Source organism: Falco rusticolus, chromosome 14 (assembly GCF_015220075.1).
Source record: "Falco rusticolus isolate bFalRus1 chromosome 14, bFalRus1.pri, whole genome shotgun sequence".
Classification (NCBI taxonomy): domain Eukaryota; kingdom Metazoa; phylum Chordata; class Aves; order Falconiformes; family Falconidae; genus Falco; species Falco rusticolus.
In genome coordinates this window covers 12,123,142-12,148,994 of record NC_051200.1, presented here as the reverse complement: position 1 = coordinate 12,148,994, position 25,853 = coordinate 12,123,142, and the positions used below count along the sequence as shown (strand labels likewise).

The 25,853-nt window shown below is 50.3% G+C and overlaps 1 protein-coding gene across 2 annotated transcripts in view; it reads left to right on the top strand.

Annotated features, from left to right (window-relative positions):
- Positions 1-9,889: 9,889 nt before the first annotated feature.
- Positions 9,890-25,853, top strand: part of GABRQ (gamma-aminobutyric acid type A receptor subunit theta) — a 74,494-nt gene continuing 58,530 nt past the window's right edge. Inside the window, exons 1-2 of one of the 2 annotated variants that reach the window (XM_037408558.1) lie at positions 9,890-10,406; positions 14,458-14,546. In XM_037408558.1, the coding sequence (XP_037264455.1) occupies positions 10,327-10,406; positions 14,458-14,546 (169 nt within the window). In that variant the 5' untranslated portion in view covers positions 9,890-10,326. The remainder of the gene's footprint in view (positions 10,407-14,457; positions 14,547-25,853) is intronic. The other variant, XM_037408559.1, reaches the window with a different exon arrangement.

Genomic DNA, 25,853 nt, shown 5'->3' with positions numbered 1-25,853 from the left:
TGAGGTCTCCAAGGATGGTGAGGGCAGCAGGACATTGTGAATCCCTTACAGGTGAAGAAATGCTACCAGTGCTCAGAGGAAAACTGCCTTTTCCTGCAGTTCTTTGGGTCAAAACTAGGACACACCTGAAGAGAGACAGCAGCTGTCCCTGGGAGGTGACAGCCATGAGCCCTTGCAGCTCAATGAGTCTGCAGATGTCTTACCTGGGCTCCCCTTTCCTCTCTTCCCTTCTGACTTCTCTCTTTTCTCCTATCTTCAGTTAGACTTTCATCTCCCTCTTTGTTCTTCTCATGTTTTTGTGCCTGTGCCTTTGCTCCAATACATGTCCCCCTCTGCTGCAGCATGCTCCCTTTCCATCTGCACAGTGGCTGTAGATGCTCCTCTCCAACACAGCTCTGGAGAAGACTTGCCCTGTGTTCCACCATTCCCAGCCTGTTGCCAGGCAACACAGCATCACATGGATTTCACTCCCAAGCTCCAAAATGAACTGTATATACAGGGGATTTTCCTCCCGTTCCTCCAATGAGGAACCTCGTGGACATGGGGACTGACAGGTCTGAGAAGGTGAGGGCTCTCCAGCAGCTGCTGTTGCCTGCTGGCTTTGCTGGGGTGCTGCTCTGCCTGGATCAGGAAAGCTGGGAGAGAGTTGGGTGGTGAAGGCAGAGAGGAGGCACCTGTAACTCCTGCTTGAACGGGCCATAGTTTCCTTGTTCCCCTCCAGCTTGCCCATACTTGACATCTACACTGCAGTCACAAGGGACAGGCAGCAAGAGTTCAGCCAACGTGCGGGACCAGTACTGTTTTCTGTTACGCTGGTTCGGATCAAGGCCGTTTCTTACCGGTGTCAGAGGGAACACAGAGCCTATCTCGGTTGTTTTCTGTTCTGAGGCAGAGGCATACATAACACACCGCTCCTCCCTTTACCCTCCTGTCTACCAATTTTACACCTGGGAAGTCCCACACTGAGTTTTGTTTGAAGGCAACGGTTCCCTCCGGGCACAGCCCACAGGCAGCTGGAAGCCAGACACTTGGGAGCAGTAGGAAACACTGGCATGATCTTTGTCTTCCACAGGGATTTGTTCAACTGATGCCTCACCTTCAGCCTGCACAGGACTGGCAGTCTGCTGGCTTTAATTTGGTACTCTGCATACTTACACAGGAATTTTGTTTTCACATCTACAGAGTGAATGCTAAAATGACTTCAGAAGTTGAGGCATGACCCAAGCTTACTTGTTGTCAGCAGGCTGATGGACTGTCAGACCTATTTCAGGAGCAAGAAACATGTCTTACTATCTTCCATCCTATAATGCACAAATTGCATTTCATGACAGCCATATAATACCCCTGAAAGTAAATTTTGGCACAATTATCACTCTTTCCAGGTCGTAAAAGTCACTCAGCTCTCAGCCACCTGTTTTAGAGCTGTCAGCCAAAGCCCCTTACAACCACTGCAGTGGTTAAACACCATGGAAAAGTACACATAAATACTACCTCACATAAAATGTTGAGTCAATAAGGAGCACACATCGTGTTCCAAGTGAGAATGTATTACAAATACCCTGTCCCAGGCAGGACGAGTCCTAGAGGAAGCATGCCTTTCCCAAAGCAGCATATGACTTCAGAAAGCACATTTCAGATGTGTCCTGCATTTCCACACCAAAAACTGAACTCAGTATACCGTCTCCATCGCAGAAACAAGCCTGTGAGTTGGCTTAGGTGTCCAGTCAAAACTAAGAGAGACTAAATTTGGACAGTCAGAGACCTCCCAAGTGAGAATGGGGCACTTGCACTACTAGTGGGAACCTCTTGATCCAGCACATAATTAAGGGGGTCCTGGTCTGCTCCAGGGAAGCAGCTAAGCAGAGCAGCTTCCCAGCATGGTGTAACACTAGAAAGCTGCAGGCTGACAGGGCTGCAGTGCAGGACTTTCTGCTGTCACAGTGTCCATGGCCCTGCCTACAGGGCTGTACTGTGCTAAATGCTCTACAGACACTGGGACACACGAACATAAGTGCCTTGCCTCAAGGGGGTCAGCTGTGGTGTAAATCTTTGGAGGGAACAGTCACTGGGATTGGTGCCACTTGACACTGAGGGAGTTTTCCCACCCAGTTTTGCACTCCCCATATAAATAACCACCCCTGCCTAGTCTCTGTAGCTCAGAACAAAATCAGAGCTTTACCCAGGACACAGACATGGCACCTGCCTCTCCTCCCTTACTGAAGTATTTTGTATATCCGATCACCAGAAGTCTCAACTTTCCATTCTGAACCAGAAGTACGTAATAAAAGCCTCTCAGAAATCATCAGTGAGCCGAAATATCCTAGTGACTGAAAGATCCAAAGAACTGACATTTGCCTTTTCAACTGCAGGAATCCATCATGTGTGGGGTGAGATGCTTGTTCAGTGTGGCATTGCCCTGGCTGCGCTTTCCCGGATTCTTGGTTGCTCGCAGAGCTGCCTCTGGACAGACAACCTCCTGGCTCTTGATTTAAACCATCAATTCAGGGAAAACTTCTCTTTCATACTCTTTTTTTTCCTGTTAATCTCTAATGTCACCTTACAAAGGTCCAGGATTTTTAAATCACCTCAAAGAGAATACTCTAATACTTAAATAGGAGGCAGGAGTTTTAAAGGACTGACATTGTACATTGTAGGCAGGTAATTAAGCTAGTATCTGCCTCAATTTCCCACCTGAAAAATAAAACCAGAAATTTATGATGAACAAAGGAGTAGGGTTGTTCCTTCTGCGTTCAGTCTTGGAAACTCTGAATGCAGTTCTATGTTCTCTCTTTCAGCTCTGCTCAGAGTAGAAAGCCTAGATGGGTACCCTGATGTGTGTGACACCAGTGTCCTTCACTGGTGTCACAGCCCAGGGACTTCATGCATTTGCCCCTCACTGCAGTTCACGTATCTTTAGGATGCTGCCTTCAGCATGTGTTCCCCCCGTGACATCATCACTTGACATTGCCCTCCACCCATGACATCACTGGCCATCTTTTCCTGCCATTGTCCAGAGTGTGATTCTGCCTTGGTGACCTTTGCAAGCCCCTATGCATAGCCTCTCCTGTGGAAGGGTGCTCTGTTTGCAAGCAAGCCCTGAGCTGGTGACCCAACCAGCCCCTGCTGAGCAGGAGCATCATGGGAGAGACCCCCATCTGTCTCCAACCACCAGGACATTGCCTGTGGAAGACACAACCATAAGCTTTGCCATGCGATAAAGTACAGATGAGGACTCTCTCTCTCTCCTACATGCCTGGGATGCAGGAGACAAGGGCTTGGCCTCCCTGAGGCTGATGGGGAAATCAAATGCAGGTGCCCCATGATGTGCAGGAACACTCTTTTCTATCACATTTGCTGTGGCCCCTCAGCGCAGGTGGTGGATGCTGCAAGGTTTTGGGAGAAGACAGCTCCAGGTGGCACCTGCTCTGGGAACACATTGTCCCCTTGGCCAGCAGGGACCAGCAACTGAGTTTCTCAGCTCCTGCTGCCTCCTGGGTGGTGGTATTGAGCCCTGGCCCTTCTCAGGACAGGAGATCTGCAGGGGCAGAGGAGAAAGAGGAGCTGACACCACCCACACCTCCATGTGGTGGTCAGGAGCGGAATTTTTTACCTAGATCCTTGCCATCTGTTTTCCAGCTGCTGCTTCCAGCACTTTTTGTTGGATCTCCATGACTCAGACCAGGGGCTTTGACTCAGAAGGGGACTTCCCTGCTGGTGTAAATGGGAAAGAGCATCCCTAGGAGTGAGAGGTGCTACATCCTTTGAAATGGAGATGCTTCATGGAGACACGGGCCCAACAGACACGCTCTGTGTCAGAGCAGATCTCCATCATTAACAATAATGAGCAGGGAGGCATTTTTTGGCACTTATTAACTGTCTGCAGGGGTTGAAGGGCCTTTTCCTTGCCTTGGGCCCTTCACACTGCCAGTCATAATATGATTAGAAATGCTGGTCCCAAAGGGCATCGCTGCTGCTCTTAACCACCATCATGGAAATGCAAAGAAAAAATAAACTCATGGCCTTTTATATGTTAAGCTCAAACCTGAGCAGGCCTTTGCCACAGATCAGGAGTTTGTGTTTACAGCCCCAAGGTGAGATGTGCAAGCGGGATAAGTCGATGACAGGCACCTGCAGTAAGCAGGACCAGGCTGGCTGACACCTTAGAGGACCTGGCCTCAACCTCCGCAGCAGTCAGTAGCCAAGAGACGAAGCCATCCATGCATTCATGAGATGACTAAGGCTCTACATCCCTCCACATGCACACAGGAATGAATTCACATCTCCCAGGGTACCACAGCTCTGCTGCAGCTGCATGTCAGCTCTAAGGCTGCCCTGTAGACCCGACTCACCTGCCTTCCCCATCACCAGCCTTCAGGTATGGCTGGAGCAGATTGTCCCTGTACCATGGGCACATCATGGTGTCACCGTCACCCTGCAGGTTGTCTGTGCATGGCAGGAGAAGGCTGTGGTATGGGAAGACCAGCATGCATAAGGCTGTTCTTTCACTGTAGACATGGGAGCTGAACCTTCGCAACAACCATAGCTATCACAGCAATTCTGCACTCTCATAATCAAAAGTCCTTCATTGGGCCACACCATTTTTCAAGTGAAGGAAAGCCCAGACTGTGTCTGCAGCCACATAACGTAGAAGACAGGCTGGAATGGGAGCTGGTGCGTGAATCCATTTCCATGGGCAATCCTTTCTCCCTTCCCTCCACACTTTCCATCCTGTAGTTAAACTGTTTTGAGCACAGCAGAGACACATGACTGCACGCAAATCTCTACTCACCAGTTCACCCATTCACAGTTCCTAAGAATGGTCAACATTTCCACTTACTCTGGAGTCTGCACTGTCTTGCAAAGTGAGGAAGGATCTTTAATGAACCTTGTATATACACTATGCCTTTGGGATATTTCTCAGGAATATATAACATCTAGCATATGGTGTGTCCAAGCAGAGGGGCTCCGGTGCTAAAACATTAGGAGTGATTTGTGAGTTAGAGAACACAGAGTTGCTGAAATGACAGTCCCAGCTGTCCAAGCAGTTGCTGGTAGCCGTCAGCCCCATCAGTACATGGGGGTGGAGACTTCTGGTCTTCTCTTGTCAAAGCCTGAGGGTGATTAGGTAGTCCTGTAATTGCTGATGGAACATTTGTCCTGCAGGATAGCTTGAGGGAAAACCCTTCTTTCTGGAATTTCGAAGGCTGTCTGGCTTGGTGAGTTCAGTCCTGGACTGCAGCAGGAGACAGAGGCTGTGTGCTACATCAGGTGGGTAAGTTTCCCTTGTCTCTGCCCTTCTCTGTTCCTGCCTCATGAAGTACACTTCACTTACTTTCAGAGTGTTTTCCACCTTCCATGCAGGAATGCTGGCTCTAAGGCTGAGTATTTTCTCCCTTCCTGCAGGGCTTTTATTAAACTTCTGGTTTAGTGCCTGGTTTGTTTTGCTTTCTCTTCTCCTGTCCTTTTTCTGCTTTAGAAGAACAACAAGATCTTCTGCTGGGAGTTGTTGGCTTAACAGAAAAGCCAGCCATCCTACCAGCAGGGAGAGAGGACCAGGAAGATTTTCCACCTTGATGGCAAGCCCATGGGAAAAGCAGCACTTCTGTGATAACCGCGATGGCAAGGGAAAGAGCTCGTTGTTCCCTCCTGCTGTGAGAGGGACACATGACACCTCCTCAGGGCAGGAGGTGACACAGCTAAGTGGTACTGGTGGACGTGTATTTTGGATGCTCCCTAGCACTAGTTCTAATTATAGTAGTTCCTTATGGTGGATACTTTCTACTGAATTATCTACCCTAGAATCCATTTGCTGAGTGCATCTGCATGCTTGGAGAGGAGGACTAAAGCATGTCTTGGTCCTGGCAAAGCTCAGCCTCCCTCTTTCCCTGTTTTTGCTAAGAGGTAGAGACAATCTGATTCACTGCCTCACTGCTTTACTTGTGCAACCCCCTCAGGACAGCACCGATCCTTCTGTCCTATACCATGAACCCAAAGATATAGGTAGCACACACATGAACACCCAGGAAGTGCTCAAATGTTAGACATGGGGCGGGGGAGGGGGGAGAAAAAGGGGGGAAAAGGAAAAAAAAAACCCGAAATTGTGGTGTCTCTGGTGGCTGTAGACCATAAGTCATGATCTGTAGAGGCTTTTGGCACAACACTGTCACACTGACTGCAACTTGGAGTCAGCAGTGGCCGCCAGGATAAGAAGGGAAGTCCGTGTGTGGAGCTTGCAGCGGAGCAACAAGTAAGAGAGGAGTGCAGAAGAATGATTTAGTAGTGGAGGACAGCAAATGGTCACAAACACAATCCTCCATGGCCTCTTCAGGGCGATCACAGCCACAGCATGTCATCTCCAGCAGCCTCTCACAGCTTTTTTCAGACTTGGAATATGAGCTCCAGAAAAACCCATTGCTGGGCTCTCACTGGAGAGCAGACAACCCCCCAGCAGGGGAGGGAGACCCAGTGTTTGGGATGCTGCAAGTGGCTGAAGAATGCCCATCTTCTGGAGGGCAAGAAACAAATACCTCAGTATCATCACATATCAGTGTACATCAGTCTTAATGAGACTCAGCAGAGACGGGTGACTAATTCCAAAGCAGTCCTTTATTCATGAACATGGCTTCAGGTAGATTATTCAAGAACACACAACAGTTTCTTTGCTTAGCAGTGAATACATTCAATCGGCTTTCCAAAGTTTCCCGTTGTGGCTGAGTGGTCAGATAATTCATGTGACATGGTTTCTGCTCCCGACTGGGTGAACTTGCAAGCACAAATGTCACCACTTGTGAGCATAATTTTTCCTCTTCATGTATGCCTCTGACATTTGCTTTCCACTTACCTTTTTGTCAGTAACATGCAATCATAGCTGGTGGGAGAGAGCAGTGCTAAGGGGTCAGAAAAGGGGGGGACTGGAAGGGCCCAGGGGGGGCTAAATGGGGCCTCTGGTGCCCAGAGCCTTGGCAGAGGCAAATGCTTCTTGTCTCCCCAAGAGCTCCGCCCTGGTACCCAGCAACTTAATTCAGAGTAAGTGCTTCAGAAACACACCGCTGCCAGGAGACCTGTGTGTTGGCAGCAGCAAATGAGGTAAATACCGCACCTGAGCAGTGGCAGGCACCCGAGAGGCACTGGGGCAGCTCATCCCAGACTCGGGGCTCCTGGTGGTACACACACACATTGGGAGATCTTGGAGGACCCTAGCATATCCATGCCATGGCTGGCTGTGCCCTGCACTGCAGAGCCACCAGGCGTGCCATGTGAGGCACAAGTGACCACGAGGAGACAAACTGCTCTGTGGGAATGGTGGGACCAGGTGCTTTTCACATTGGGGCTGAGCCTGACCAAGCGCAGCCCAGGTCTGTTGGGCTGGTTCCTCTTCTTCAACAGGTACATGGGGAAACCCTATTGCTTTGACCTGTCTGCCCCCAGCCCTTTAGCAAAGGTGAACTCCTCAGCCACAGGAATCGGGGAGCTGCAAGCTTCGGGGGGAGTTGACAAAGCATGTATTGCTCATGATACCAGGGCATGTCAAAGCTAGGGCATGTCCTGAGGGCGCACACCCTTGGCACAGCGGGCAGCCCACCGCCGAGAGCCTAGACAGACAGGCAGTGGTTGCTTCGGGCTACAATGCAGCTAAATAGCACCAGCCATAGCTGGATGTCATGGCTGAGTCCCTGCATCTAACTGCAGCCTGGGAGGCCACAGCAAGTGGTCTGCAGTGAAAGCTCATGACTAGCGTGATACATCCCAACTCCTGACTCTGCACATGCAGGCATATTTGCTGGCATATGACAAGTGCCACTTACCTGCTTTGGCCTCAGAGAAAACACAGCAAGAGATCACTGCTTTCAACTTAACTCATAGAGGTCTGGAGGAACAGGTGTGGTCCAGGGTCTAACCCAAGCCGAGATTGTTTTCTACCAGCCTCAGCAGCAGGTGAGAAGAGTTTTTTCCCTCCTGTTCTAGCACGGCCTCATTGTCTATGCAAAACCTTCTTGGAGTCCTCTTCTTCCCCACAAGCCTTGCATGCTGACTGCCCCCAGGACCTCCCTGCTGTGACAGAAGCCACAGGGAAGAAGGTCTAAGCTGTGACATCAGGATAGTGCATCACACAACCCAGCTTTTCCTTGTTTTAATGTCTCTGCATCACAACAGCTCAGTCTGGCCTGCAATGGGGAAGCTCTTCAAAATGGTCACTCTCTACCCTCCTTTCTGGGAGAAGGAGTTGCAGAGCATGTGGTCTGTAGCATGCCTCTGATAAGGAAGCCATGAAGAGCCATGCCAAGCACAAGGGAAGGGAGCGTTACAAACCCCAGAGCCAAGGATTTGCCCAGCGAGGGCAGATGTCCCTGCAGGGAAGGGCAGGACAGGGGTGCTGCCCGGCAGCCACTGTGCCTGTGGTGGTGCCTCTCCAGAGGCATTTTGGACATCACCCTGCTGAGCTGCAGTGACACATCTGCTCTGCACTCTTGGCCCAGAGGGCTTTGGAAACCATCCACACACAGGTGTCAGCCAGTGACAGGGGAGGGGAGACTTACCTCTTCAGAGGGTCTACTCTGAGCTGCCAGGCAGGTTCAGAGGAGACAGCATCTGGGATGATCTTGGCATGAGAGCTTGGACATTTCCTCCTTGAGCCATGTCTTCTGCTCTGTGTTCAAAGTACTGCTGGATCTCTTTTATTTCCTAGGAAAAAATCCTCCATGGAAATACATTACTGCGTGCCTGATGTAGAGATGTAGACCTCCTTAATTATATTACTTTTTCAAGATAAAGATCAGAAACTGATGCACAGGAGATTGTGACTGTGAAGATTTCTATGGCTGCAAAGCCACAGCACCAGGGGCTGATCCTCAGCAGTATTTCTAAAAGTTCAGGCTCCCTTTTCCCACAAACTATGGTACCCATAAGACAGCACCCTCCAGGGAAAGCTGAACATCTCTGCTGAGCTGGGCTTCCCTGGCCTGGGGAAGCCTTCAGCCCCACTAGAGGCTTCAGATCTTCCCCAGTGCCCCAGGAGGAGGCCACTAGGTCACTCTGCCCCATGGCATAGAGGGAGTCTCAGTACATCACCTTCTTTTTTATCTCTGTGGCTGAAGGAAGAAGCTCAGCTTTTGCTGATCACACTGTTTTAGGCAACCCCAGCACCCATCAGTGCTTGTAGCTGAGCCACTCTAGTCCAGGCGCATCCCCCCGCTTGCCAAAATGCTATCACCTTTCCTATCCTCTCCCCTGCTCCCAAATCCCTGGGAAAAAAATAAAAAAAAAGAAAAAAAATTCCCCTCTGCAAGCCAGCAGGGGTTAATGTTGTCAGCCATGACGTCAGGATCCCAATTTGTCCGGAGAGTCCCCCTCCCCATCCACAAACTCCCTCTCTCCTCCCCTCCTCTTGTGACTTTGCAATGAGCAGCAAAACTCCACAGGAGCTGCGGCAACAGCACTAGGGAGACATCAAGTCCTCCCTCGGAGAGCAGCTCTTTCCGCAGACAGGGATTTATTTATTTTCTACACATGCATATATGTATTTATTTATTTACTGGGTTGTATTTGTTTTTCCTTTTTTTTTTAACCCTTTCAGAAAAGCCCCAAACCTTCCAATTGATGAGCCTGAGATTTCCCTAAAAAATAACTGCACAGTGGGATTGGGTTGCTTCCCCTTCCCCCTCGGAAAATAAAGAAGGAAGGGGGAGCAAGTAGGTAAAATCCAGAATAAAATCATATTGCTAGATAACTCACACCTCCCCCCTCACACACACACACACACACACACACACACACACATACACTCTCTCTCTCTCTCTCTCTCTCTCTCTCTCCTCCTCCTCCTCTTCTCTGAAGGTGGGTAGCAGGAGCCATGCAACATCTGCAGAACCGGATGGCAAAAGAGCAGGAGGAAAAATAATCCAAGTGGAGTGCTCAGGGGACACTGAGTTCTTTTTTTCTTTTTCTTTTTTTTTTTTTTTTTCTTTTTTCTTCTCCTTCTTCTGCATACCTGTGAGATTCGATTTCACATTTTGCTGAGCCCATTTTGGGGCATTTTATTTTTCTTTCTCTTGGGATTTTCTCCATTGCCAGAGGATGTCTCTTGTTGAGAGGATGCTGAAAGGAAGAAGAAACGAATTCTTTGACTGGCACTGAAGGAGGGGGGGGGGATATTTTTCCCCCACATTTTTAATTTTTTTTCATTATTCTTTTTCTCTAGGAAATCATTAACTGGGGGGGGTTGGTTTCTTTTTTCCCTCCCCCCCTTTTTTTGGAGGGGGATTTCACAAGATCAGTCCTTTCCCCTCCCCTCCAAAGATTTTTTTTTCATCCTTCGTCTTTGTGGAAATGTGGACATTTCAGGCAGACAGATTGAGTGGAATTGTCTCTGCTTTAGCAGCTCTTTGTCTCGCCTGCTGTGCGCAAAGGTAAGGATTGCGATCCCAGGCTGCAGGGACAGGGGGGCTGACACAGGATTTGTTTGTTTTGTTTGGGGTTTTCTCCATCGATCTGTATGTGGGGAAGGGGAGGGGGTTCTTTCCCCAAATTGCTTCCCCTGCTGCCTGCTGCTGTTATTTCCCAGTCCGTGTCATTTTAGGGGGAGGAGGGATGCTCATACATGAGACGTGGAGCAGGCTCTCTGCAGACGGAGCCCACCTACCAGCCCGCTTGCAGCGTGTGCCCCCCCCACCCCCCCACCCGTACGCGACCGGGGGGAAAATGGCAAAATGAAGTGTTTTGCTGAGGAACATGGTGTCCGTAGGAGCCGAGGGAGTGCATGGCACCAAGCTGTGGGCATACGCACCCCGGCGCAGGGCTGCCTTGGCCATGCCGGGGTCTGCACACACACAGGCAGCCACACTCACATCCAAGCGTGCTGTGCCTGTACCAAAGCTCTGGCTCTGCGGTGTACGGGAGGCAATGCCTACGTCTGTGCCTCCACACAGATTTATGGCATGCAACAGAATCATCTGTGGGCGCAGTCCCTTCAGATACATCCCTGCATGTGCACATTCATGCATGCCCGTTTGGGTGCACACACATGTGTATCACAACACACCTACAGAGCACAGCACGCTTTACCTGCTCTGCGCATAGCCGTGTAAATGTTTGCACTAAACCCCTGCATATTCGAGCTGCAGCTATTCCTGGTATATGCCTTGAGCACCGAGTGCTCCAAGCAACCAGAGGTGCAGGCACTCATCCAGCCTGGACAAGGTGTACAGAGCACACCTGTTTGCTCCGACACAGACATTTATTCCCTGCTTTCACACACGGGAGTAGCGCTGCCTACTCCTCCTCACCCTCCCTCCTCACACATGCGGGCAGGTGGGTTTCTACCTCTGTGCCAATGGCGTGCATGAAGTCTGCTGGGGGGGGGGGGGGGGGAAGCTGTGGCATCTCCTTGCTCAACCATGCACACCGAGCGGTGTGTTCCTGAAGCACACATGCAGATCCCTGCACAGGCTTCAGATCTGTATATACAGAGATTTATGTTCCCACAGTTATAAACATGCACATGCGCAGATTCATGCCCACCTTACCCACACCATTCATGCATGGTTCCACTGTGTATGGGCGCATACACAGGCATGTATAGAGGCAGTGTCCAAGCAAAGGCATAAAGAGCAATGCACATATCAAAAGGCTTTGCTCAGATGTGTCCTTGAATGTGTGCTTATATCTGCTTATGTCCAGGACTAGCATTCATGTATAGTCTGCGTGTATATCTGTGCACACCTTGGAGACCAGCCACTCTCCCATGTGCACATGCCTTCAGCTACTCCCACACATCACAGCTAGCAGCATGGTGTGCATATATGTGGATGTTTGGCTGCAAGTGTATGTGTGTATGCAAAGCACATGCACATCCACACATTATCAGGGACACAGTACTCAAAAATTCAGTTCACAGCCTGGATGTACGTGCTCCCTAAGCGGATGCAGACCCATATTTGCCAGGAATAGCACTTACATGCAGCTGCTCGCCCACAGCTGGGCAAATGTACAACTTGCATGTTTGGTGGGAGGGACTTGGCTTTTTGGATCAAAAGGAGCCCTGAGAGGCAAGAGACCTTGCCCTTAATTATGATGCCAGTTTATGCCCTCACTGGGCCAACTTGTAGCTGATGAGGAGGAAAGAGCCCATATATCCCTCTTCCTGCTCTTCCCCTTTCTGTATGGCCCCTGGCACATTGGTCACTGTCTGCCTCAATTTCCTTGCTATATTAAGGAGTAACACTGCTTCCTGAGTTTATGTCCTGTGTGAAGCTAAAGAGAGGTGTCTAAATCCCTTGAGAAATACGTACTGGCTATATTATAAATATGGAAATCTATGTACCTAGGAATGACTGTCTAGAAATGAACAAATGCTGGTGCACATTACTAATCCATGATGAGCACGTATACACAAACATGTTGCAAAACCTCACACACCTGCGTAGAAATCCACAGGTGCAAGCAGACCTTGCAAGCCGAGACACAGTGTTGTGAAAATGTCCACCTGTGTGCACCTCTCTGGCCTTTTTACAGTTATTAAAGCAATGCAATGAAGAGCTGTACCCCTCTAAGGTGCATGCTCTGGAGTACAGCTCAGATACTTCCCTCCCCAGCACAAGTGCTGAACAGTTTGCCCGTGCACCAAAGCTGGGCCTGGGAAGTGTGCTGTCTCACATTTGCACATGCCTGCGTGGTGGAGAAATCCCTGCACACACACAGATTGTGCACCCAGAGCTTTAATGCATGACCAGACTCCCCAGTGGTCCCAAATGCCTCCACCCACATTTGTACTGAGAGTCTGAACACCTGGGAACCCAGTCTCAGGCACCCACAAATGCCTGTTTCTGTGCTCCTGCATAAATTCTGTGTCCACAGTTCAGTGTCCCATCATAACCCAATGGATCTGCACCCACAGTCACCTCCACACAGACTTGGATGGGGTCACACACGTGCACACATGTTTGTGCATGTTGTACAGATGTACCCTTGAGCTCCAGTGTGTTCATGTGTCTGCATGTTGCGTGTCTGTGCACAGACAGGGAGTCCATATATTCTCCATACAGTCAGGAGGGCATGTATGTCTGTGCGTGTGTGTGTGTGTGTGTGTGTGTGTGCAGACACACAGATGTGTCCGTGCAAACCCCGGTGTCCAGTGAGGCACGGGGCTGGCTGGCAGAGGTAGTGCTATGGTGCAGCTTTGCAGCTTTACTTGGATGGATGTGTGAGGCGGTGTTGACAAGGAGACATGCTGTTGTGGTGGGTGACTGCAAAGAGCAGCAGTTGTCACCGGCAGGGTCTCTATTCTCATGCAAAGCAGGGGATGAGGGTGGCACAGAGCCTGGGTATTCAGGTAGAAAACCTATATACCCTGCAGCACTGAATAGGTTCAATATTTTTAGCATCCTCTGCTTTCTGGTTTTCCACCTTCAGTTTTGCTTTGGCTCTTGGGCTGTTTTTAGAGGGAGCTCCCTCCTTGCTGAAATGGCTAGAGGAGCTGGAGCAGCTTTAGGGAGGACGCCTGCCCACCTCCACCCCCCCTCCGTGTGCAAGTCAGGGGTTTGGGAGGGGAAGGATCACTGCTCTGGCATACAGAGGGAAAGATGGACTCTCCTTCCGTGTCTCTGTCTCTTGATTTGCGTTGCTAAGAAGTCATGGTGATGCTGAGTGACAAAATGAATCTACACGCCAAAGATCAGCTGTATGTTGAGGCCATAGGACAAAAGGAGGGTTGCTTTTTCAATAATATGAAGGAATACCTGGGTGCATTGAGAAGCAGAGGTTGCACTGGTGTGTGTGACAGTGCAGGGTGCCTGCGAGGGGGGACTTGTCTAGTAGGGACCTCAGTGCGTTGACAAGTCTGTGCTGTGTGTTGTGAGACCAGGAGCAAGTGCCCAGCGTGGCAGGGGAAGGGGAGCGAGCCCTGCGAGAGAGAAGCTGCAGCTGCCCCCTGCATGCCTTGGTGGAACAGAAAGGACAATTTCTTGCCTGCATGTGTGTGTGTGCACCCACCTACGGGCAGGGCACAGTGATGTGCCCTGAGTGTCTGGGTTGGTGGCCAGGGGGAAAGTGTGAGTGGTGAGTGGTGCCTGCACTGAGGGGTGCAAGAGCCCAGTGGGACTGCTGGGATGCAGGCACACACCAGGTGGGAGCATGGGGGGATGGAGTCTGGGGTACCTACAAGTCATGGTGAGCCACAGAAGAGGAGCCTGCTAGGACTCCTGTGCCACACCCCAGGATGGTTTAGGAGCCCTGGCAGCCCTGCGGCGCTCATGTGCAGGTTGGGGGCTGAGAGCTGTGCCTGGGACAAAATATGAGTGAGAAAAGGAAACAGGGAGGCTCTGCCCATGGCTGGGGTGTCTGTAGCACACACGTGGTGCCATGGGGCACGAGGGATGCTGTGGTGGTACTGCCTGGCCAGGACCCCTTCCCACAGGCTGGTGGAACACAGGATGACGAGGACTTTCTTCTTTTGTCTTTCAGCCCATCCACTGGGAATATTTCTGTGGTGAAAGAGATTGTGGACAAACTGCTGAAGGGCTATGACGTCCGACTCAGGCCTGACTTTGGAGGTATGGTGACAACCAGTTGTGGGGAGCAGAGCATGTGGGCCATCACATGTCTGTGCTGCCAGTTTGGGCACTCACAGCACACACTGACCTCATGAAACACTCCCATCTGATGTCTCCTACCCTCCCCTGTTTGCTAGTCCTCATCTCTTTATTGCCTTCTCCCTCACATTTCTTTCTTGCCTTCTGGTTTCCATCCTCCTCTCACTGGCTCTTCTCCTCTTGCTGTCACACATTTTTGCAGACAGTTGGGTTGTCCATGGTATGATGTTTCTGGGGATATGTTTCTGGGGCAGAGACACTCTGCTTTTCATGTACTCCAGAATTTTGTCCATCACAGACAACAGGTCATCCCTTCTCCACTTCTGTTCCCCATGCCAGATATTTTAGCTCTTTTCCCTGCAGAGGGTTGGGGTCATCATTGGCAGGGCTGTTGGGTGGTCTGCCAGGCTGCCCTCTCAGCAACAATATAGGATAAAATATTCCCTGGGGAGCTGGTGTCCTGGCTGGTATTCAGGAGGAGATGTGAGGAGGTGCAAGAATCTGCAATTCCTCTCTTGTGTCCTGTGAACAAAAAGGAGAATGGGAAGGGCCTTCTCTTTGTTGTCCTCGTGGAGATGAAATACGAAATAATCCTTGGGTACCGTCATACTCCAGGGCACAGTTGAGGTCCATTTGTTGGGGAGAAGCAGGTAGTGGAGAACTACAGCTGACTGCACAGAAAGGGGGTTTTGGAGGGCTTCTGGCTTCAGCCTGCCGAGCTTGGCTGTTTTCAGTCTTCTCTGAGCAATGCGATTTCCTCCTCATAAGGAGATGTGTGGGATTGCGGGATCTTCAGCCTGCAGGAGAACAGGAACCACATTGAGATGTCCTCCAGATGACTGCTGGGAAGCAGATTCATGCTTGTGCTCTGGATGGGGAGAGATGCCAGGGCCAATTCCGTGGTGATACAAGGGAGGAGTTTTCTCACAAAGGGCGTGATCCAGAGCTCCTTGAAATTGGGGGTAGAGGAATAATCCCACTAATTTCATCAAATTTTGAAGTCACCCCAGTGTATTCCAGTTTCCCATGACCCCATGAATGAACCTGTTCCTGAAACATTTGATTTTCATGCACCCCATCCAAACCTGCCCCCAACCACTCGCTGCCCCTTCCCCTTCAGCAGAGACTGCATTCCCTCCTCACACACACTGCCCACACTGCCCTCGCCACCATGCTCTGCCCTGGAACGGAGCAGAGAGCTCAGGTGGCTGCACCAAGTGCTGTGAGGCCTTGGCCTCAGGAAGGACTGTGGGGTGGGGGAGATACTCACCCCTCCATAGTGCGCAGAAGCATCTGGGTGATCACTTCAGTGCAGTGGGTGAGCCCCTTTGGAGGAGCTTGCAGCAGCCCACAAGGAAACAGGGGTTGCCCCCTCCCCCTTCTTTCCTTTGGACATGGGATAGGGCTGGATTTGATTTAATGACTCTGTCTGGGAAACATGAAATGTCCCTATTATCTGACCAGCCCAAATCACAGGAATTGGTGCAGTCACATTTTATGAGGGGGAGAACTGCAGAGATGACATAAAAACTGCAAGAAAACCATCTTGTAAGCCACTGAGATGATTATGATACAGTAAACCAGTAGGTGATCTGGCTCCACGGAGGCACAGAACAGAGGGGTGCAGAGGGGAGCCACGGGGCTGGAGGTCCAGCAGCCCACGTCCACTTCACAGCCTGTGTGCGCTGATGCCAGGTCCCCAGGGCATCCAGCCACCCCCGCAGGACACGGGCCACCCCTTCCTTCAGCCTGGGCAAGGCAGCACGGGGCTCTGTGCGGGCGGTACTGCTGACCCTGCCAGCCTGTGCAGTGCACGGGCTGGGCTCAGCGGGCACTGCGTCCTTCCTGACTGCAAAATGGATGGTTTTGGGCAACCGTTGCATTTTGTTTGATGTTACTCTGAATTCCCAAAGTAGAAAACTGCTTTTTCCCCTCACTCAAGCAGAGAATTAGAAAGATGACAGTAACCCTCATTCCTGCACTCATCTCACTGTTGCCTTGCACCCCTTTTTGTCCTTCCCTTTGCTCATAAATGTGAAGTCCTGGCTGGCAGCACCAGTGACCGTGCTCTCAGCATGTCTGCCCCCCTCCCCTGAGGATAAGCTTATCTGGAAAAAATTGCCCCTGCATCATTTACAGTAGAGGAGAGGGTGAGCTAAGAGGTGAGTCTGAAAGCTGGAGATCATTAGCATTACAACCCCGGGGAAAAGGGGTGGAAGTTTCCTCGCTCCACTGCTGTCCCCAGAGCTCACCAGTTCTCTGAGATTTTGGTCCAAATGCATTGTTAGGAGAAATCCAGTAGGATCATTCCAGGACGTGTCTAACCCTTTGTGGCTTCAAGCTCATCCACAGCTGGGTTGTGGAGAAGGTGAAGTTCCCCCCAGTAAATTGTGGGCAGCTGGAAAAGGCACGCTTTGGGCGAAGCCCTGGAACCTGTGTGTATGCAGACCTGCTGTCTCTCAGGGGTGTGTGGGGCTGGACCGAACCCCAGTTCCACCCACTGGAGGACTGGGCTGTTCTCGAGAACACTGCCCTACAGCCTGCCTTGTGCTCCTCCTGGACTGTCCTGCCTCCCCTTGACTGCCTTCCAATCTAGGCAAGATGGGTATAAGCCATCTCTGCTGGGGGAGGCGATCACTCTTCACCCACTTGTGCTCTAGCCCCAGGAGGACCAGTCATGGTGAGCTGTGAATGGGCAAGACAGCATCTCAGAATGGTGGCAGGTCCTCCTTGGAGCTGCATGACCTGGAGGAATGGCATGGGGCTGTCTCAGGGCTGTCCCAGCAGTGACCAAGGCAGCTAGCTGCCTGCAGGAGTGGACTGGAGCAAAGCAGCTACCACTCAGTTGCCTGTGAACCAGGCTCAGCTGCCTCAGAGTGCACCTCTACAAGCCAGAGTCCTTGGCCCTCTGCAGCTCACAGATGAGGGCACTGGGGGCAGGGGAGGTCAGAGCAGCTGGTGCTGGGCACCCCAGAGGTGTGGGCAGAGAAAGGTCCTTCCCAGACTGATTCCTATATGATAAATGCTGCCCACAAAGCAATAAACCAGGCTGCTCGCCATGCCCTCCCTTCCTCCCCTCTCTGCTCTTTCCCCGCTTGCTTTCCCCATGTGTTCCTCCTACAGGAGTGTTTCCTTCTTGCCATCCTCCTCCCACATCAGTGCCTGGTGGCAATCACCTCTGCACTGTCCTCACCTCTGCACCCTGGGGTGCCTCCTCTGTGCACCCATGGCTGCTGCCCACAGAGCAGGAGGGGGCTGGGCTGGGGACTTTGGCTGTTCCCATGTACCATTTATGATCCTTGCCATGGTGAAGCAGATCTTGCACCTCACAACCTTTCTAAGAGAGACAGTGCTTCCACGGCACAGCAGCTCTGGGCTGCCCTCCTCATTCCAGCGCCTACACTGTCCCTGGGATGTGGTGCTTCAACAGCTCCAAATGCAACTCACAGCTCCCCAGTCCTCTTTTTTTTTTTGAGAGAGAGAGAAAGAGAACTCCGACTAATGCCAAAAGGAGGACAGGCCTGCTGGGGATTGCAGTTCACTTTTTAATTTTGAGATGCCTCGTTAGCTCTGGGCTGAGCTGAGTGGCTGAGAAGCATCAGCCACTCGCTCTCCTCCCCTCTTCCCCACCCTCTTGGAAACCCATTAGGCCGGTGAGCAGGTCGGCTCTCAGGGGTGGTTCTGTGGCAATGAGTATGACGTGCTCATCTGGGGAGCTGGACTGAATGGGGGGGGGGGGACACGGGAGAAAGGGGGAAAGTTGCAGCCATGTGGTGGTGATGGAAAAACCTGGGAGCAACTCCTCCAGAAAGCTGTTCTGGCTCAGTGGGGGCAGCCCAGGGGGGCCAAGCACCAGGAGAGGTGGAGGGGCTAGCATTGAAGGGTCTGCAGGTCCATTGGTCCTTGGGGCACAGGTGATAAACCCTTCCAGCCTGGGGGGCCCTGGACAGTCCCCTCAGCCAGTCCCCCAAGCCCTGGTGTAGCACACCACGTTGGAAAGATGTGGGACAGCGGCAGAGTGGGACTGTAGGGACCACAACACCCAGTTTTCATGGGCTGAGCAAGGAGATGATCTGGGACCAAAAGGGCAGAGGGTCATCGTAAAGCAGGTCTAAGCCATTTGGCCAGTGGTGAAGATCTGGAACAGCTTTGGAGGAAGGATTTGCAGGGTAGGAAGAAGATCTAGCCAGGGCTCTTGGATACTGAAGAGGGAGATGTCTGTCCTGGTACTGCAAGATCAGCAGCTATGCAGAGCGAGGTCTTTTGGCAGGGTGTGCTGGGGAGCCTGCTCCTCTCTGGGGGAGCACGCAGTGTATCTCACAGGGAGATCAAATCATGGGCGGGTGTCATCCAGTTGGCCCTGGCCAGGGGGAAGGACATTATGGGGAGCAATGTTTGGTGGGTATATTGCAAGCGCAATAATCACACCACAGTAAGACAAGCAGGATGCTCACGATTTAGGACTGTATGAGCAGGGGATGCTGCAGATCAGGTCTGGGAAGCATTGCAGGGCCATGGGTGGGGGAGAGAAGGAGCTTTCAAAGCAGCACCCTGGTTCTTGTAGGTACTCTTAGACACTCACTTTCAGAAACATTAGTTCCATAGGAGGAAAAAAAAAAAGAAAGAAGGAGGGGGGGGGGAAGAAAGCAAACAAAGACCTTGTTGCCCCAGGGTAAGAATTCAGTGAGGGAATGGCAGGAGGATCCCACTTGAAGCTCAGTGACTCAGCTGCTCTCTGTTGGTGCAACATTTCCAGCCCAAAACTTAACAACAGTTTCCAGCAGCTGGCTCCGCTTCTCATGAGTGGATGGAAAGGGGACCCTTTATGGTTTTCCAGCATCATTTACAGATCTTGTTAGCCAAAAGCAAGGTGAGGGCATTCTTTGCTCCTTGCATCCAGCCCACCTAGAGTGCTGGGTTCCTAGTGTTTCTCCTGGGTGTTGTGCACAGTGTCTGAGAATGACTGGTAAAAAAAAAAAGAATGACTGGGAAGCCCTCAGGATTACACAGTAAATCCCGTGTTTTCATGCCTGTGGAGCCAGCAGCTTTCCCTGCCCCATTTTTAATTCAAACTTCCCTAAGGAGAATTAGTGCTTCGGGGGTCTTGAACTGAAACGAGCCTGTGTCCTGCTCCTCATTTGCTCTGTGGCATGGATCTGGCTCCCCAGCCCTTGTCACCCTTGCCCAGTCTCACCCCTCCTCCTTTGACACCCAACCCCCTCCTTAGCTGTAATATCTTGGCCTCCCTCCTCTCTCTCCCCTGCCCCTCCTGCCCTTAGCCCCTCTCTGCTTCACCACACCTGAACCCTCTTGGGGACCTGCCTGCCCCCACCTCCTGCTTGTTCCCCAGCATTTCTCCTTCAAAGTCCTCTCCAAATTCCATGAACCTGGGGATGAAACCCTCAGCCCTTCCCTGCATAACAGCACCACTTGAAACCCAGAACTGTAAAAATAAATGATTGCTGATGCATAAAGTGTTGCAGTGAAGCATCGTCAGTAGTTCAGGGCTCTGAAACTGGCGGAGCTGGCAGGCTGAGCGGCTGCGCTGGCTGGCACGAATGCAGCAGGAGGTGGAGGGGGGCCCAAGCCCTGGCCCACCAGCCCTGTGTGGCTGGAAACAGCTAGTCTTAGTGGTCCTGTACTGGAAGGAATGGGAATTTGGTTTCTTACGTAGTCAAGGCTGGTGGTATTGCACATTGTTATGGCTTCCTGAAAATGTCCCTGTTTTCCATTGCATGTAAGGTTCAGCCACAGTGGTTGTGTTTTTTTCCGTGCAGCTGGCTTGCTAAGACTTTTTGAAGAGGAGGGGGAAATTCTAGACAAAATGATGTAGAAATTTCTGACAGCAAGCCGAGGCAACTACATGCTGGGTTTTTTTCCTCTCATAAAATGTTGGGGGATGAAACTGGCAGCACCTCCAGCAGGGCTGGCTCTGGTGCATGTGTAGCAGGCAGGTGCCCAGGACCGCCAATGACCTGGATGGCACAAGCACCGTGGCCCCTCTGCCTCCAGTGCTGGTGCAGCATCCCAGGGTGATGGTGCTGCTGCCGGAGGGCCAGGGTGTGGGGCTGGGAAGGGGCAGCCTGGCAGCAGGGCAGGTATTGGTCCTGAGCTGCTTGTCCCAGGGCAGTAGGAGCTGCAAACTTGCCTTTCTAAGGCTTAGTCCTCAGATCTCCAGCTCTCTTCCCCTCCACTTCTACGGCAAAAATGTTTAAATCTCAGAGCAGCCAGATTCAATTTTCCCTATGCTTCTGAGATGCCTTGAGCCAACTCTTTTGCATGCTTCGGGGCAGGGAATTGAGACTTAGCAGGAAGGGACTCCTGCTGCCACAGCCATCTCCTTCGCTGTCTGCAGGAGAAATTGCCCAAAGCTGGACACAGGGTTAACCTGAAATGCTGCACTTCACAGAGCCTTACTATGGTGGAAAATATCACCCTTCCTTCCCAATACCCTGGCAGGGCAGAGGAGCAGCTCTGGATTTGAAAGCGGAGGGGGGAATATTGAGGAAGCAGAGGGAGGAGCAGTCTGGAGAAGTCTGCAAACCCCGTGTCACCTGGGGCTAAAGAAAAGGTGAATGTGCCCCCAGGGCTGCTGGTAGTCCCACCTTCCTTCCTGAGAAAAGGGTGTTAAGAAAAGGATGCTCTTGGTCAGTAAAGCTGGCTGCTGTGCAGCCCTTGCTTCCTCCCCCATTTATGTGACTTCTGGCTCCAGACCGTGGGTCACATCCTCTCTAGGGCTAATCCAGAAGGAAGATGACAACCTCCTGCTGTTGTGTCTTACTTTATTAACTGAAGTGGCAGGAAATGAAAGGATCCAGTCCTTCTTGGGACATATGTGGATGTTAACACATTGCCACATGATAGAATTTCTATTTTTTTCACTTTGCTCTTTTTATAGGAAATACATGCTGTGAAAAGGACTTTGAGGCTGTAGTCAGACACTCAGGACTTCAGAAAAGCCAAAACTGGGATTTCTCCCTGGATCTATATTTGGTCCCCTTGTAAGGGTGCGTCAGGAGGCAAGGTCCAACAGTCGCTTCTTCCTGAACACCTCTGCAGAGCACACAAGAGATGCTGTTTACGCATGGACCTGATCTTTCTTGTTCCCTTCATTCAAGAGGGGGATGGGCTGGGAACATGACAGTGGGGACCAGCTGAGGTGGTCACAGCAGGTGATAAGGACAGGTTGAGCCAGACTGGAGAGAGACGCATGTCTGATGCAAATCCTGGGATTGAGTAGGCAAAGACCATATTGGATTCATGCTTTCTTGACTTCTCTCTATTCAGACCCGCTCACAACACAGAATTTGTTGTTTTTATAATTGTCAGGCACACCAGTACAGCATGAGCGTGTTCACACCTTCCCTCCAAGGAGTCAAAGGTATCCCCTGCTGTGGGGAGCCCAGCCAAAACACCCGATTTTCCAGAATACTTAGCAGCATTGTAGCCAGCACACTGCATGTACGAAGCACAGCTCCTATTGATTTCAGCCACAGCTGTGAGTGCTCAGCCCCAGTGCCCCAAGAGAGAGACATACAGAGTTCATGTAGACTTGTGAGGCTTAGGTGGCTTGCATAGGAAGGAGCGCTGTGACACATCCAGTCCCATCAGTGCTATCCTCCCGTATATAATCCTGCGTCATCCCCAGAGCAAATCCATCCTCTATCAAAGAAAGAATAGGAATGAACAAGGATCCTGTGGACTGTTTAATTAAGAACTGGCTCCATAAGTTCCATTCAGCAGTGGGCAACCTTCCACCTAACTTTCATCCATTTTATTTTCTCATGGTTTTTTTTTTTCTTTTACTGCAATAGTGTTTTAGGATATTAGACCAGTCCCTTCCTCCAGTGTGATAGAGCTTGTGAACTTCTTGCTGAATGTTGAACATCTTTGTGTATGCATCTGTGGCCCCACAAGATCCTTGTTGTCCTCCTTCAGAGACAAAAAGCTCTGACACAGGGCAGTAGAGAGAATTTTGGGTAGCATGACAAAGACAGCAATGAAGATGAGTTCCCCTGAGTCTCAGCCCAGAGATAACTGGACGTGGGTTTCTGAGCAATCTGTGTGCCTGCCCTGGAGCTGTGCTTGGTAGTACCAAGCAGTTTCCTGGATTTGGTATCTAGTGGAGGACATGAAGTCTTGCTGTAATCCTTAGGCCAGTATACTTTCACAGGAACTGGAGAAGATGTTGATTCTCATGTTTGTGCCAAAGCCCATGTCAGATAATTTTGCGTGGTTTCCCTCATTCTTTCTTTTCACCCTTGGCTGGTGCAGTCTTTCCCTGGTAGTGCACCATGGCTAGCAAGGGGCTCTGAGATATCTCTCTAAAGAAAGGTATCATAATAATTTTAATAAAGCATTTATTCCATGAATTTTGCCTCTTCTCTTAGTCATAGTTTTTTTATAACTGAATACAATGCACTGAATGATTAGTAGAATAATTCCAATACTTCTTAATTAATTCACTGATTAAAAGCAGATTGTTGTTTATAGCCAGTCTGGAGGTTGTTTGCCCTCTCATCCTGGACCCATCTTCCTCCTTGACCAACATCTACATAACATTCACCATTTCTGAGATTATTCCTGCTGGTAAACTTGCCTTTGAGGGACTGCCACTGAAAACAAAATTTAAAGAGTGTAAAACCCATTAGTACAAGTTCTTTTGATTACTCAAAACATATTCCCACAGCCCTAGAGCTGTTCATCAGAGCAGCTTTACATATCTGCATTGTTCATTTCCTAAGACTCCCAATATCCCAGTTAGGCAGAAAAATATTTTTAACTCACATAGCATGAACTATAAAAGCCAAGGAATATGCCATAGTTTTACTGCTACATGAAAGAGACTGTGTGTGCATGTCACTTTTCTCACCTATGTCTTGTTCAAAGCAAAACAAGTTGGAGGCTACTAAAGTGTCAGGCTGAACTGATGTAAGATGGCTTTTCAGTGGTAGTGACAGCATTTGGTGCAGGAGTCTGTAAGATCCATTATTGTGGAGAGCTCTTGGTAGGATTTGTTAGGTGTCTATATCCTAAAACATATGAAATACCATGCACTTGTTAAAACATGACTAGAAATGTGGACAAGACAAATGATATGCTTAATGATGGGATAAAGCTCATTAAAGGAATTCACAACATGTATGCAAGAAAGAGAGATGTTGGGTGGTGGAGCCCCTATAACATGAACGGATCAGTCAAATAAACAGGTATTCTGGAGATCCAATGATTGATCCTGTTCCCATCAAATGGAAAGAAACTGAGCTCTTCTCAGTCAGCCCTCCCTCCCAGGCTGTGGGAGTGCTGCAGTTTGCTTTGAGCAGGGTATGAATTTCAGGCTGGTTTTGGGAACACTGATCACGCAGTTCCTATAGGCTATTCTTCTTGTTTTGGCACTTACCCTTAGTTCTGTGTCAGAGCTAAAACCTCTTTTTCTTCTCTGATCTTTCCCCTTCCTCTTTCTCCTGCTCTTTGCAGTCCCGCAGGCACAGCGCTGGTAAGTCGTTGTGCACTTACTGCGCTTGTGGCAGGGGTGAGCCTCAGCCAGACCTACCACTGCCTGAATTTCCCTCCCAGACCTCAGGACCTCTTAGTTCAAGTCTGGGATGGCTCCGAGTACAGTTAGAGTTGCAGAAGAGCTTTTGTAAAAATTACATCTTTTTGTTCCATATTTATTCTCCCTCAGTGGTTTCCATGTCAAACTTGCTCAGTTTACCAGTCAAAACAAGATATTTCTACCTGCCAGCTCTGCCAGCTCAGCCTGGGCTCTGGAAATCAAACTGTGCTCTCTCTGCTCTGGACATCATCACCAGCCAAAAAGGATTCTCGAATAAGGGCTGAGCTGGATGTGATTTTGATTATGCATGAATATAATTTGTTCTCAGGTAGTATTACAAGCTCTGTGTGACAGATAGCAGCAAGGCTCCTGTGCTGTACAAACATTGACTAACAAATCTTGCCCACCACCTGTGGGGTGATGGGCCACTGCTAGGTCCATTTTACATCTAGGGGACACCAAGAGGGGGCAGGTTGTTGGAGATGACACAGAAAACCTGTGGCAGTGCAAGGAACAGCACTGTGAAATCCTGCTTCCTGGTACTGCTCTTTGTTCATGAGAACAAACCTGGTCACCCTCAGTGCTCTGGTCCACTGCTTGGTCACCAAACCATGACTTTTCCTTCAGCTGTGGTAGCCTGTAAAATCCCCAAACGCAACAGGCAGGTGGGCCCACTTCTTGCTGCAGAGAAATGGAAGGGGTATAGCCATAGGGCAGGCTCTTATATGCAATGAGCATTAATTTTTTTCACAAATAGTTCCCCTTCTGGTGGGCAGAGCAGGAGAGCATTCCTTACCATACTTTTCAGAAAAAATGAAATTTTGAAAAGCTGGTCATTGGCTGAATATTTCAAAAAATTATATGTGGCAGGCAATATATTCACTGCATTGAATCATGTCATATAGTAGAAAAAATGAGAAGGGGTGACGTGGCTATTGCACTAGTTCCAGCCTTCACTCTTCTTCTTCTGTAATGAATCTTCCCATGGACTGTCAGCAGGAAGGGACACCAGAGCCTTGCCTGTCCCAGTGCGAGACTCTGCTCTCTGAGCCTGCAGGGTCATTGCAGCCACTAAAAGCTGTAGTAGGCTTTTACTATGCCCCTACCAAGAGAAAGTAGTGTGCCTTGGTTCCTATGAGAGTTTATCATCCTGTGCTTGCGTTTGGGACTGAGGCTCATCAGTGAGATGTAAGAACATCAGACTGCCCTGTCCTTTTCCACAGGTCATAAAGTCAGCTGTGCTGCAGAACCAGGATGGGTTTTCTGATCAAGAGATTTTTCTAAACACATCTCCCCCGCTACCAGCCACTTCCTGGTGTTCTTGCTCCTCTTTTACAAGTTGACCACAGCAAGACAACCCACCTGCAGGCTTCTTTCTTTAAGGAGCTTTGCATTAGTGAGACCACAGCAGATGATTCCTCTAGGTTGGGGGAAACTTATGCCATGGGAAAGGCCAGGTTCAGGGGCTGCTCCGGGCACTTTAACAGGGAATGTATAAAGAATGGGGCTGCCTACTGCAGGTGGCAAAGCTCTGGGTGTAACATCAGAGGCTGCCAAACCAGGAGAGGAGGTCACCCAGGTTATGGGTGGGAGCTTACTGGTGGGACATTGTCACCTGAAGAAGGAAAACTCCTCCAGCTGTGGAGAAGGTCTGCAGGAAAGTCCAGTCTACTGGCCTCCAGGGAAGGGTCTCAGCTTGGTAGGAAATTTCT